Source organism: Macaca thibetana, chromosome 17, assembly GCF_024542745.1.
Source record: "Macaca thibetana thibetana isolate TM-01 chromosome 17, ASM2454274v1, whole genome shotgun sequence".
Classification (NCBI taxonomy): Eukaryota; Metazoa; Chordata; class Mammalia; order Primates; family Cercopithecidae; genus Macaca; species Macaca thibetana.
The window spans coordinates 3,545,386-3,558,313 of NC_065594.1; the positions used below are offsets into that span (position 1 = coordinate 3,545,386).

At 39.5% G+C, this 12,928-nt stretch overlaps 1 protein-coding gene across 7 annotated transcripts in view; it reads left to right on the top strand.

Annotated features, from left to right (window-relative positions):
- TNFRSF19 (TNF receptor superfamily member 19) overlaps positions 1-12,928 on the top strand; it is a 105,811-nt gene that overhangs the window by 8,863 nt on the left and 84,020 nt on the right. For 6 of the 7 annotated variants that reach the window (XM_050767101.1, XM_050767103.1, XM_050767097.1 and 3 more), the window contains exon 2: positions 10,234-10,336. In XM_050767101.1, coding sequence (XP_050623058.1) covers positions 10,268-10,336 — 69 coding nt within the window. In that variant the 5' untranslated portion in view covers positions 10,234-10,267. Of the gene's footprint in view, positions 1-7,740; positions 9,351-10,233; positions 10,337-12,928 lie in introns of those variants that run through there. The other variant, XM_050767099.1, reaches the window with a different exon arrangement.

Genomic DNA, 12,928 nt, shown 5'->3' on the forward strand with positions numbered 1-12,928 from the left:
AGATGTACGGAGTGAGAAAGCCAGCTCTTCCAATGCGTGTCAGTGTTCTAATGCCATCTCATGCAACAGAAATTTGCCGAATATACTCCTGGAGATCAAGTTTGGCGGATCAGAATTCTGTGATCTGTTTTGATGGTAGTGCACTGGTCATCCAGTCTCCGTTCACGATTGCAAGAAATCTGTGTCGTTTTTTTGCGTTTTAATAAAGGACTCAATTTGCATACAAAACCATCACCACTGTTCAGTGTTTCTTTTAACTAAAACAGTTTAACCCGAGATATGCATGAAGATGTAGTTTTTACTCCAATGACAGTTTCTTTGACTACAAAACAAAAGTTTCTTTATGTAAACAGGAAACAGTTATTGTTAAACATGCCTCATGCAAAAGATATTTTATAGTGTTGTCATTTCATGCTCAGATACTTAGATGCAAAAGGGAGGATTACACTGCGCTACTTCAGGATTTACTCAGTACGTTTTCTGTGGTGCAGTTTCACCTTAGGCGTTTTTGCCAACCCTGCTTTCATGTAGTCTTAAAAATTCTAGGCAGTGCTTATTATCTAATTGAAAGGTATAGAACTGGAGGGGTGAGAATTGATTGAGTCCTAGTGTGGAAGACAATTTTTGACATTCACAGAGATGTGAGTACTTAAAAAGAAAGCTTCTTTGCATAACATTTGTCATATTGTTCTGAAAGTAAAACAAAACATAGAAATGCATTTTCATTTGGAAAATATAGCCTTGGCATCAATGCAGGAAGCATTATCATGAGCTCTGTTAAGTTCTTTACTTTTTAATGTATGTCTTACCACACCTACTTTATTACCAAAGCCACATGGCTTTATTGACTTTAGGAAACTTTTTTCCAAGAAGTGCTAACTCTGAGAGGTGGTGTTCGTATTTTCAGAACAATCATGAAAGTTATGTGTTTCTTTGGCCGGAGTGTGTCTTACAACTTGAGTCCAGGCTGGATCTTGAATATGCAGTTACGGACACATGAAGAGCCTTATGCACTTGAAATTGCAATGTCGATGTGCCTTTTCTTTTTTTGTTTTGAGACGCTGTCTCGCTCTGTCGCCCAGGCTGGAGCACAGTGGTGCGATCTCGGCTCACTGCAAGCTCCGCCTCCCGGGTTCACGCCATTCTCCTGCCTCAGCCTCCTGAGTAGCTGGGACTACAGGTGCCGCCACCACACCCGGCTAATTTTTTTGTATTTTTAGTAGAGACGGGGTTTCACCGTGTTAGCCAGGATGGTCTCGATCTCCTGACCTTGTGATCCGCCCGCCTTGGCCTCCCCAAGTGCTGGGATTACAGGCTTGAGCCACCGCGCCTGGCTGTTGATGTGCCTTTTCTATCCAGAAGACTGAATAAGGAACATTGCTCACATGTAAAAGTAGCTGTAAAAGAGATTTTTTTTTTTAAAGGAACAGAACTTCTTTTTAACTTCAGATGATAATAGGCTTTTTACATATATTTTATAATGGAAAATTGATTGCGACATGTATTGTCACATGCTGTGCTTAATTTCCTAGTTATAGTTCTGTTACATGAATTTAGGGCATGTTGGAGACTTTTTAAACATAAGTGAGGAATTCTAACATAAAAAGAATTTGAGTCTCTTTTTTTTACCTATTGCAACCTCTGAACCTGTGCTTAACTCAATCACCTGTGGCCAATTCTACCCCTCAAAAATTAACACGATTCAAACAAAAACTGCAGGCATCTTTAGTACGTGAAAAAAGCCAAAGCCCTTTTAAAACTGATGAATCAATATTTAAAGTCAAACATTAAAAAGTCTGGAAAAGGCCAGCATATTCTATTTGTGTTGACTACAGATTGAATACGAATGCCCACTTGAATAAAACACACCCCCAGTAAATACATTGACAGCTGCCTATGTGATAAGAGAGCCAGGGAACAGTTAAATGTTAAATATATTTGTCTTGTGGCAGCTGATTGTTAAGTATTCACAGGCTTTTAAAAGTAACCTTCTAGTGAAGAGGAGAGGAATGGATAGGGACAGGTTCGTTAATGGATACAAAATTACAACTAGATAGAAGGAATACATTCTAGTGTTCTGTAGCATTGTCGGGTGAATATAGTTAACAATTTGTTGTGTATTTTCAAAAATCTGGAAGAGGATTTTGAATGTTCCCAACATAAGGAAAAAATAAAGATTTGATGCCTGGTGCGGTGGCTCAGGTCTGTAATCCCAGCACTTTAGGAGGCTGAGGCGGGCGGATCACGAGGTCAGGAGATCGAGACCATCCTGGCTAACATGGTGAAACCCTGTCTCTACTGAAAACACACACACACACAAAATTAGCCGGGCGTGGTGGCGGCGCCTGTAGTCCCAGCTACTCAGGAGGCTGAGGCAGGAGAATGGCGTGAACCCGGGAGGCGGAGCTTGCAGTGAGCCAAGATCACACCACTGCACTCCAGCCTGGGCGACAGTGCGAGACTCCATCTCAAAATAAATAAATGAATAAATAAAATAAAGATTTGAGATGATACATATGTGAATTATCCAGATTTGATCATTACACATTGTATACATATATTAAAATATCACTGTCTCTGATAAATATTACAATTGTTACATGTCAACTGAAATTCAACAAAACTAATACCCTTAGTGAGATTGATTGACATATAGTAAGTGGCATATATTTAAATTTATAATTAGGTAAGCTTTGACATACTGTGAAACTGCCAACACAATCCTGATGGTGAACACATAAAACACACCCAAAAGTTTCCTTACAGCTCGTTGTAATCCCTTTCTTCCATATTTCCTTGCCCTCTTCACACCCCTGACAACCTCTGATCTGCTTTGTCGTTATGTATCAGTTTGTATTTTCTAGAATTTCATATACATGTAATCGTATAGTATGTCATTTTGGGAGGAGGGGTCTGGCTTCTTTCACTCACAATAATTATTTTGAGATTCATCCGTATTATTACAGGTATCAAAAGTTAAATAATTTTTATTGCTGACTAGTATTCCATTGCATGCACCATAACTTATTTCTTGACTTGTTTATGGACACATGGTTATTTTCAGTTGTTAGCTATTATATATAAAACTGCTATGCACATTCATGTGCAACTTTTTGTACGAAAGTTTACTTTCCAAAATATTGGGAGAAGAATGTCTAGGTAATATTAAAGATGTGTGCTTAACATTTTAAGAAAGGTCCAAATTGTTTTCCAAAGTGGTTGTTACACTTTCATTTCTAGTAACAGTGTATGAGAGTTCGAATGCTCCAAATCTTCACCAACAATGGTGTGACCAGATGTTGTATTTTAGATATTCAAATAAGTAGGCCATAATAGTTCATTTGTGGATTTAATTGTCATCACTCCAATGGCTAAAAATGTTGGACCAAAAAAAAAAAAAATGATAAAGTAGCCCTCTAGGTGAAGAAAAATAAAATTAAAGTGGGTACGAACAGAATTTTTTTTCATGATTTAGTGGTTGAGTAATGAGCTCCTGCTATTTTATGTATCTAAAATGTTTACATTTAAAAGTAAGATGTTTAAATAGTATTGGGTTATCTTCTAGTCCACATGTCACATAATATGTACTTTTTTAAAACTAAAGTTTTAAAACCTGGGTTTTAAAAAGAGAACAACTACCCTTCAGCAATTACAGAAGACAAAGGAACTTGTGTATCTGAAGACTGAATGTTACTTAGCAGCTCTTTGGTCAGCTTGGATTGGTCACATATGGGGAAACCGGGAAATAATAGGGGCTACTTAACACTGCAGAAGACTACAGATGGTGTAAAGAGTGGTTTTGGAATCTATCCAGACTTCCTTCTAAAATAAAACTTTAAACAGCTGTGTTTGAGAGATGGGTATGCACAATTCTTGTAAGAAAATCTGTGTAGATGTTTGAGGTCCCCTTAGTCTCTGATGCTACCATTGTTCCATTTGTATTTTAGGGTAGAGAAACATTCATGAATTTTGGGAAAAGCACATTAGTTACAATATGCTTGTTGACTGAACATTTTGAGAATTCTGACAGTGATTTTCCTAATGCAAAGATGATAAAATTTACAACTTAGAGAAATAAAAAGAATTAGTCTCAGAAAACCCTGCACTGGGTTATTTTTTGTTGTCGTTTTTATTTTTATTTGTTTTTTCTTTGTATCCTTAGGGTTTTGGGGAACAGGTGGTATGTGGTTACATGAGTAAGTTCTTTAGCAGTGATTTGTGAGATTTTGGTATACCCATCACCTGGGCAGTATATGCTGAACCCAATTTGTAGCCTTTCATCCCTCATCCCCCTCCACCTTTTCCCTCCAAGTCCCCAAAGTCCATTGTATCATTTTTATGCCTTTGCATCCTCATAGCTTAGCTCCCACTTTTGAGTAAGAACATATGATGTTTGGTTTTCCATTCCTGAGTTACTTCACTTTGAATAATAATCTCCAGTCCCATCCAGGTTGCTGTGAATGCCATTAATTCATTCCTTTTTATGGCTGAGTAGTATTCCGTCGTATATATATATATATATATATATAGATATATATATATATATATACCCCACAGTTTTTTTTAGCCACTCATTGATTGATGGGTATTTGGGCTGGTTACATATTTTTGCAGCTACGAATTGTGCTGCTATAAACATGCGTGTGCAAGTATCTTTTTCGTATAATGAATTATTTTCCCCTGGGTAGATACCCAGCAGTGGGATTGCTGGATCTAGGTTAAGTTTTATTAAAAAAAAAAAAAAATTAGGAGCCTAATAGAGGCCCTTACTGTTTTGAACTTTGGGAGAATTGGAGATACTGTATTTGGCAGCAGAAAATTTTTAAGCTTTTAGGGTTTTTAGTAGAAAATGCCTTATAATTTGAAAAAGAGAAACCGTTCTCATTTCCCAGCCGATAACAATATGTGTATTCTTATCACAGCACACCTTTGTAAGTTCCTAGGCTACAAAGAGGTCTGCCAACTCTATTATGTAAGAAGAATGATTTTCCGAATATAGTGAGATTGAAGGCTAAGATACAGAATAGCTAGAAGCCGGGGGTTATTGTTTTGTTTGGAAATAGCACTACTCTAAATTTCTAATTAATGTCTTATTCTCTTTGCCTGTGGGACTGGCAGTATTTCTAAGTCACTCGTGATTATGTTGTGCCATTAAAATGCCAAAGGCTATATTTATAGCATTGACTTTATTTCAGTGCTGGTTTATAAATTGTAAAACTGCCAGTTTAATGTTGACATTTTAAAAATGTTTCATCTTATTACATATTAGAAAAAGCGTATGAGTTGACTATAGTTTCATTATATAGTGTGAATACAGTTTTTTAGATGAAAACTGTTACCAATTGCATGCACTGTATCTGTTGGATAATAAATAGCTTTTAAGAGATAGGAAAAAAAATTAAATAATTTATTCTGAAAAAAAGAGTATCCAGATTATTAGAATTCTTACAAAGCACGTATGTTTTGGTCATTTGCACCATCAAAAATATAGATGATTCTCAGAAAGGTTACTGATTGTAAGATAATTTTCTTTCTGATTATCACCATTCTTCCTCCTTAGTGATTCTGGTCTATATTAGAGCACTGTCTTCAAGAAATGGGGTTCTGCCCTGGATTTGTTCTACCACAGTGACTCGCATTTCAACCTCAGGTTATATTTGCTCAGATTTTTCACATATATTATTTTGTCCCTTAGAACTCTGAGAAGTAAACTGTTATCCCTAATGACTGAATTCCTTTCTTCACTTAGCATGCATTGGGCACATATTGTGAGTTACAGTTCTATAGTGAAATCAAAGTTTTTGTTATTAAGCCCTCAAACCTTATTTGATTGGTGGTCAACTCCAGTTGCTAGGTTGGTGATAAAATGAGGGAAGGGAGCCCAGTGTGACCGTGGGGAGTGGTGGAGACTAGTGCACTAAAGAACATGTCCTTCCATGTGAGGGACAACTAATCGTTAGCTCTAGCTCATGTTACCTTGATGTGGGACTCAGGGCTGTCAGATTGTCTAATTTTTCAAGAACATTCTTCAGTTTTATTATTGAAAGCAAATTTTAAAGATTAAGTGTTGCAGTGACTAAAGAAAATAAATGCTGACCAGGTGAAACAAAAAGGCTAGAAAGAGAGAGAAGTAACCAGGTAGTTATGCAGTGAGTGGAAGTCCAGCGTGCTGTGGAAGCAGAAAGAAGAGGTGCTGATGCAGATTTAAGGGGATTCCAGAAGGCCTGTGACAGGCCGGGGGCAGGCATTGTAGAGGAAGGGACAGTTGAGGGATCTGCTGGTGGAAGCAGTCACTGTGGTTTGAGATCCAGGGGTCCGCCCAGCCAATCAGAGATGAAGCCCGGAGCTGCTTCTCCCCAGCAGTGCTCCCCTGTCTCTGCGTGGTGACACACTAGCACAGGTGTTCATGATTTTGGACAAGAAGGCAGAAGGGGTGTGCATTGTAACACTTATTGGATTTATCTTAGAGGGAGGCCAATTAGGACACATCCGTGTTAGTTACCATTCACTCAAACGAGCAGGCTGAGCAGCTTCGAGAAGCAGCCACTCTGTGTGCAGTGGAACGGCATGTTTCCCCGCTCTGCACTTGGGGTTCGTGTCCCCTCTTTGCATGCTCCGGATACTGCCAAGCTGCGTATTGTCGTTGAATAGCAGATAGTGAGGCCGCCGTTTCATGCTCGTGGAATACAGTAAACCAGGCATCCTTAGTCTTCTCCCTAGTGCCTATGTGAGGCCAGTTTCTCTGCACATGTCCTCCAAGAAATGCATGCTAGGCTGTTACAGATGCTGTGGAGACTGGAGGTTTTGGCAAACTGTAAAAACCCCAGCAGCCAGACCCATGGTACATCATCTCGGTCATTTGTAGGGCTTGTGCTTGCTAAATCATCCCCAAATAAATAGAACACTGAAGCATATAAAAGCATTTTTCTGTCTTTGGGCCAGACCCTGGATGTCCAGAATTTAAAAATAGTTTTAATAAATAACCTTTTGATTGCCTTATTTATATTTTAAATATTATTACTTAAACGCTTAAGCTATTTTATGAAATTTTCCTTCTGTTTATGAATGCCAAAGAATTTCATTCCACTTCAGGAAATTCAAGGTCACACTTATAACCATCCACCAGCTAAATTGTTTATTTCTAAAATACTCCTAGGCCAGGCTATGTCAAAAGGTGTGTTGGAGACCACTGCTTTGGCCAAGCTGCGAGTTCCCTTGAAGGAACAAGTTGTAGTGTCTTCTAGCCTAGTCCTGCCTCCTTTCAGGCACCTAAGGACCGTTTAACCAATGTTTGTTGAATAAGTAAATACATGATTAAATGTATTATTGCATATGTGTCTCTCATCAGTTTTGTTGAGGTCGCCCTGCTGTCCCGAATGGCAGGAGTCATTGGATGCTGGTGATGGGTCAGGACACAGGCCTAGGTCAGCATGGCGGGATGCTGAGGAGCCCAGTTGTGGAGTTACCAGGCATGAACCGGATTTGATTTCCACTGGTTCTAGTATTTGTTTCCTTTGACCTTCAGTTTTCTCTTCCATCAGAGGGGATAAATGTCTACTTTAGAGTGTGGTAGAAAGCTTTAAAAAGCTATGCTTTATTTTATTTGTTTATTTTTTTGAGACGGAGTCTCGCTCTGTGGCCCAGCCTGGAGTGCAGTGGCCGGATCTCGGCTCACTGCAAGCTCTGCCTCCCGGGTTCACGCCATTCTCCTGCCTCAGCCTCCCGAGTAGCTGGGACCACAGGCGTCGCCACCTCGCCCGGCTAGTTTTTTGTATTTTTTAGTAGAGACGGGGTTTCACCGTGTTAGCCAGGATGGTCTCGATCTCCTGACCTCGGGATCCACCCGCCTTGGCCTCCCAAAGTGCTGGGATTACAGGCGTGAGCCACCGAAGCTGTGCTTTTTTAAAGCAGTAGCATAGTACTCAACATTATAAATGCCTGGTTCAGACTCTTGGTGGATTCTTAGTCTTCAGATGCCTTGTGCAGGCTCCTGGGTCCCGAGGGCTAAAACGCTGCTGCCACTTTACTGCGGCCGCCTAGATGCCTCCTATTTGTCCGATGGATTACAGTCTTCGAGGACTGTCACATCCTAACAGATCGTTTGATCCTCCATAATAATGTCATTAACATGAAGGACAATAATAGTTGCTAACACTTCTATAGCACTTATCATGTGCCAGAAACAGTTTATATCAGCTAATTCTCCTGAAAGTGCTTTACAGCTGTTAAACTAACTCCTCACAGCAATTTCAGGAGGTAGGTACTATCAGTCTGCCCCATTTAGAGATGAGGAAACTGAGACTCAGGGTTAAGGAACTTATCCCAGGTTGCACAGCTCATAAGTGGTGGTCTCAACAACAGCAGCAGTAATAGCATCAGCGACTGCTCCAGGTGCTGGGCTCAGCGCTTTGTATTAGCCCAGTTAGTCCTCACAACACCCCTGTGAGATGGGTTCTATTTTTGTCTCCTTATGAACGGGTAGCATCAAAGTGACAATGTTAAGAAGTGCTTCATGATTTGTCTTTTTCAGTAGTTAGTGTAGCATCCCACTAGATGATTCTATCCAGACTAATCGCTCGAATATGGTATGTGCTGACTGACTTGTCAATCTCTTTGTCTCATATTTTGTGTAAATGCTTTGGCATTATCCCCGTTGTTTCTTATTAGTTTTAATTCCACCTAAATTACACATTTTTTACTTTTAAAACTGAATACGTTTTTAAAAATTTAAGATCGTATCATAAAAGAAATAACCTGAAGCATGCACTTCAAAGAATGTGATTTTTATCTTCTCACCCTAACCCTGTGTCTACACAAGCAGTAAGTTGCATGGTTGGGTAATTGCTGGATGATTTTGAGATATGCCAGCGGGGAAAAAAGTTATGACCAAGTAGCTGGAAAAGTGAAAAAAGCTGTTTGAATTCACTTCAAATGGGTCATTCACTCAACAAAGGTAAATGATTTTTCATTGCCCTGGCAATGTGACCTGCCCAGGCAGTGGACGTGGTTCATCTGGGTTCAGCCACTCCGGGGTGCCCATCAGCTCACCCCGGTAGCTGCTCAGCCCGCAGCTCCGCCCCCTCTGCCTCCTTTGTTGTTGTCGTCGTTGTTTTTCTTGAGCTCTTTGCCCATGGTTCTGGTTCTGTGCTCTGGTTTCTTTCTAAGTCAGATGATCCACTTGGGATCTGTTAGTTTTGGAAACTTCGACTTTAAAGGAAACAGAACCGCTGTTTCTCTACCTGATGGAGCAGCCAGATGAGGCTTCGCTTTTTCTTTTTGATCTCTTCTGTGGACATGTGTGGATCTGTAAAAAACAGCCAGATTTGGTTCTACATTTTAGATCATTCCTGGTAAAGATAAAGAGGCTTGGTTTATCTTTTATTGAAATGTTGGGTTAGTGCCTGTGATTTCATCACTCGTAAATGACTTTTAGATGTTTTAAGATAAATGCTTATTTTTCTGCCGTACATACTTGCACCATACTGGTTTGGGAAAGAATTCACAAATGTGAAATGTTATCTGTCTGCTTCTTAGTGAAGACAAAGTTGTCAAGATACAAACCTAGTGTCTTCATTTAATAACACATTGTCTGTGAGGGCGTATGTGACACAGTAGATGTAGAAACGGATGCTCCAGCTGGGTTTGTATCCAGCTGTGCCTCTTACTAGCAGTGTGACCTTGGGCAGGTTACTTAGCTCTCTCTGAGTCTGTTTCCCCATCGCTAAAATGGGAATACTGACAGGATCTACCTTCTAGAGTAGTTGTGAGGATTAAGTGAGTTAGCATGCTGAAAATAGTACCAGGCACATAGTGCCTAGTAAGGGTTGTTATTTTATCACTATCATTACCCTGTTGGCATTGTCTAAACCCATATAAATGGGAGGTTTACATAGTCACTATTTGAATAGAATTTCATGCTGAGTGAAGTAGATTGGCCGCTGTAAAGACATGGGTAGAAAATATCAATAAAGGCGAGTGTAGCCTGGGAACTCAGAGCCTGTAAGAGTTTTGAATATATGTATAGGTAAACAGAGCTTCAATTCTCATAATATGAATTATAAAAGAATTACATCTTATTTGTCTTTTTTCTTTTTTAAAGGTGGTTTCTTTTAAAACACAAATAATATTTATTACCTAGTCTATATAGTAAGTGGTAAATATTATATAGTAAACAGAGCACAGTCACTGATGTTTTTCATATCAACTGCATTTTCCTTTCTATCTTTTATTTAGAACTCTCCAACAATAAATACATTTGATAAGAACGATGGCTTTAAAGATGCTACTAGAACAAGAGAAAACGTTTTTCACTCTTTTAGTATTACTAGGCTGTTTGGTAAGTAAACTCTTTTTTTCTTTAATAAAAATGTGGTGAAAGAATTCGTGTACTAATAAGTAGTAGCAGTACCAAAATCATTTTATTTTTTATTTTATTTTTTTTTTTAGACAGCGTCTTGCTCTTTTGCCCAGGCTGGAGTGCAGTGGTGCAATCTTGGCTCACTGTAACCTCTGCCTCCCAGGTTCAAGCAGTTCTCCTGCTTCAGGCTCCTGAGTCACTGGGATTACAGACACCCGCCACCACTCCCAGCTAATTTTTGTATTTTTAGTAGAGATGGGGTTTCACCATGTTGTCCAGGCTGATCTTGAATTCCTGACCTCAGGTGATCTGCCTGCTTTGGCCTTCCGAAGTGCTGGGATTACAGGAGTGAGCCACCACACCTGGCCCAAAATAATTTTCTATTTCTGATCCAATATTATGTTTTTATCTCTTTCAAATGGCATTTTATTGTTTTTGCATGTAATTAATAAGTGAAAGATTGCTGCTTATTCATGATATTTGTAACAATTGTTGAAATTACCTTATTTAAGTGTAGGTGAAGTCATAAAATTGCAGTGTTACTTGTGGCACTATGACAATGATACTATTTTGCCTTTATAGGCATATATCTCTTGTAATGTATGCCAGAAGCTAAAAGACCATAAAATCTAATTTGGAGCCCATGACCTACACAGTTTATGAATAATTTAGAATAGGTTTTTTAGAAGTTATTATTTTATATAGTTGTTTATATTCTTCTTGGTTCCAAAAAGCATGAAAAACAGATGGAAAATTTTAATGTTTGAAAGTTTGACAGAAGATTTATGAAGGTGTTCAAAAGAACAAAATGTATTTAATCTAGAGATAAAATAATGATCTACAGATATATAAAGAAAGATTTACACTGAAGACAATATGCAAAGTTTTCTTGAAAGACAAAGTTAAGCTGGATGCTGTGGCTCATGCTTGCAATCCCAGCACTTTGGGAGGCTGAGGCAGGTGGATCATTTGAGGTGCGGAGTTCAATACCAGCTTGGCCAACATGGTGAGACCCCATCTTTACTAAAAATACAAAAATTAACTGGGCGTGGTGGTGCGCACCTGTAATCCCAGCTACTTGGGAGGCTGAGGTAGGAGAATTGCTTGAATGTGAGAGGCGGAGGTTGCAGTGAGCTGAGATCACACCACTGCACTCTAGCCTGGGCGACAGAGCGAGACTGCATCTCAGAAATAAATAAAGAGATAAATAAAAATAAAAAAGACAAAGTGGGATTCAGGTGAATGTAGGAGAGCTTCCCTTCTGTAATTGGAGGCTGTTAAACATTGAATAATGGTCTAAGAGGAAGGTTGTGTAACTTCTTTCTCTTTACAGTCTCTTTGTGGTGGAAGGGAAGCTCCTACCCCTTATAAATAAGCAAACTCCTCCAAGATTGGGCGTTGAGGAGGAGTTGAGGCAAGAGTCTTCACAGCCTTAAAAAATTTTCTTTCTTTTTTTTTTTTTTTTTTGAGACGGAGTCTCACTTTGTCACGAGGCTGGAGTGCAGTGGTGCGATCTTGGCTCACTGCAACCTCCGCTTCCTGGGTTCAAGTGATTCTCCTGCCTCAGCCCTCCCAAGTAGCTGAGACTATAGGTGCGTACCACCACACCTAGCTAATTTTTGTATTTTTAGTAGAGACAAGGTTTCACCATGTTAGCCAGGATGGTCTCAATCTCTTGACCTCGTGATCTGCCCACCTTGGCCTCCCAAGGTGCTGGGATTATAGGCGTGAGCCACTGTGCCTCGCCGCCTCAAAGAATTTTCTAGTCTCAAACCTCACCTTGAATTCTTCCTCCTGCTTGCCCTAGATATTAAACCTTTGACCTTAAAGAGGTTGTTAAATAACTTCACAATATTCCTGCTTCAAGGTGGAGGAGGTTTGTACAGAATTATATGCATCACAATGTCCTGTGCTCAACTGTGTGGTAAGCATTAGACAGAACAGCAGTGTCTGTTCCCCCAGTTCCTCCTCAGATTTTCAGCTTCCATTAAGGAAAACAGAACCGTGTCAGTAGCACTATTCAGGGCATTCTTGCTTAGGATAAGAGGTTGGACCAAATGTCTTCACCAATTCTGTGATGCTGGTAATACCAACATTATTTAGTAAATATTGTCTGTTAAGCAGATAACATACTTTGCGAGGATGATCTCATACAAGGATAACTTGTTTTCAGAGAAAATAAGAAAGAAAAGCTATATTTTGGAAAATGACAAATAACCTTTGTTTTTGCCTAAGTATAAATTTTCCCTTTAAGTCCTGTGCTGTGAACCAAATTATATTGTTAGGTCCCAGGCAGCGGCTCACTGGCAGTCAGTAAAGGCATAAGCTCAGATTTCAGTGGCACGTCTACTTTGAGGAGCCCCGAGAGTTGGGCCACTACTGCCCTCTTTAGCATCATCACCAAGAATTTTACTGGTGTCCTGATTGTTAGAAATTATTATTTGAAAGACAGCCTCTAAGGAAATGTAGTTCAGTTGAAAAGGGTTGAAACGTCTCCATCAAAACCGCATGGCAGGTAAGTCTAAAGGATAATTGCAAAGTTCTTGTGGCTGTAGTCTTGTGGCTATACTA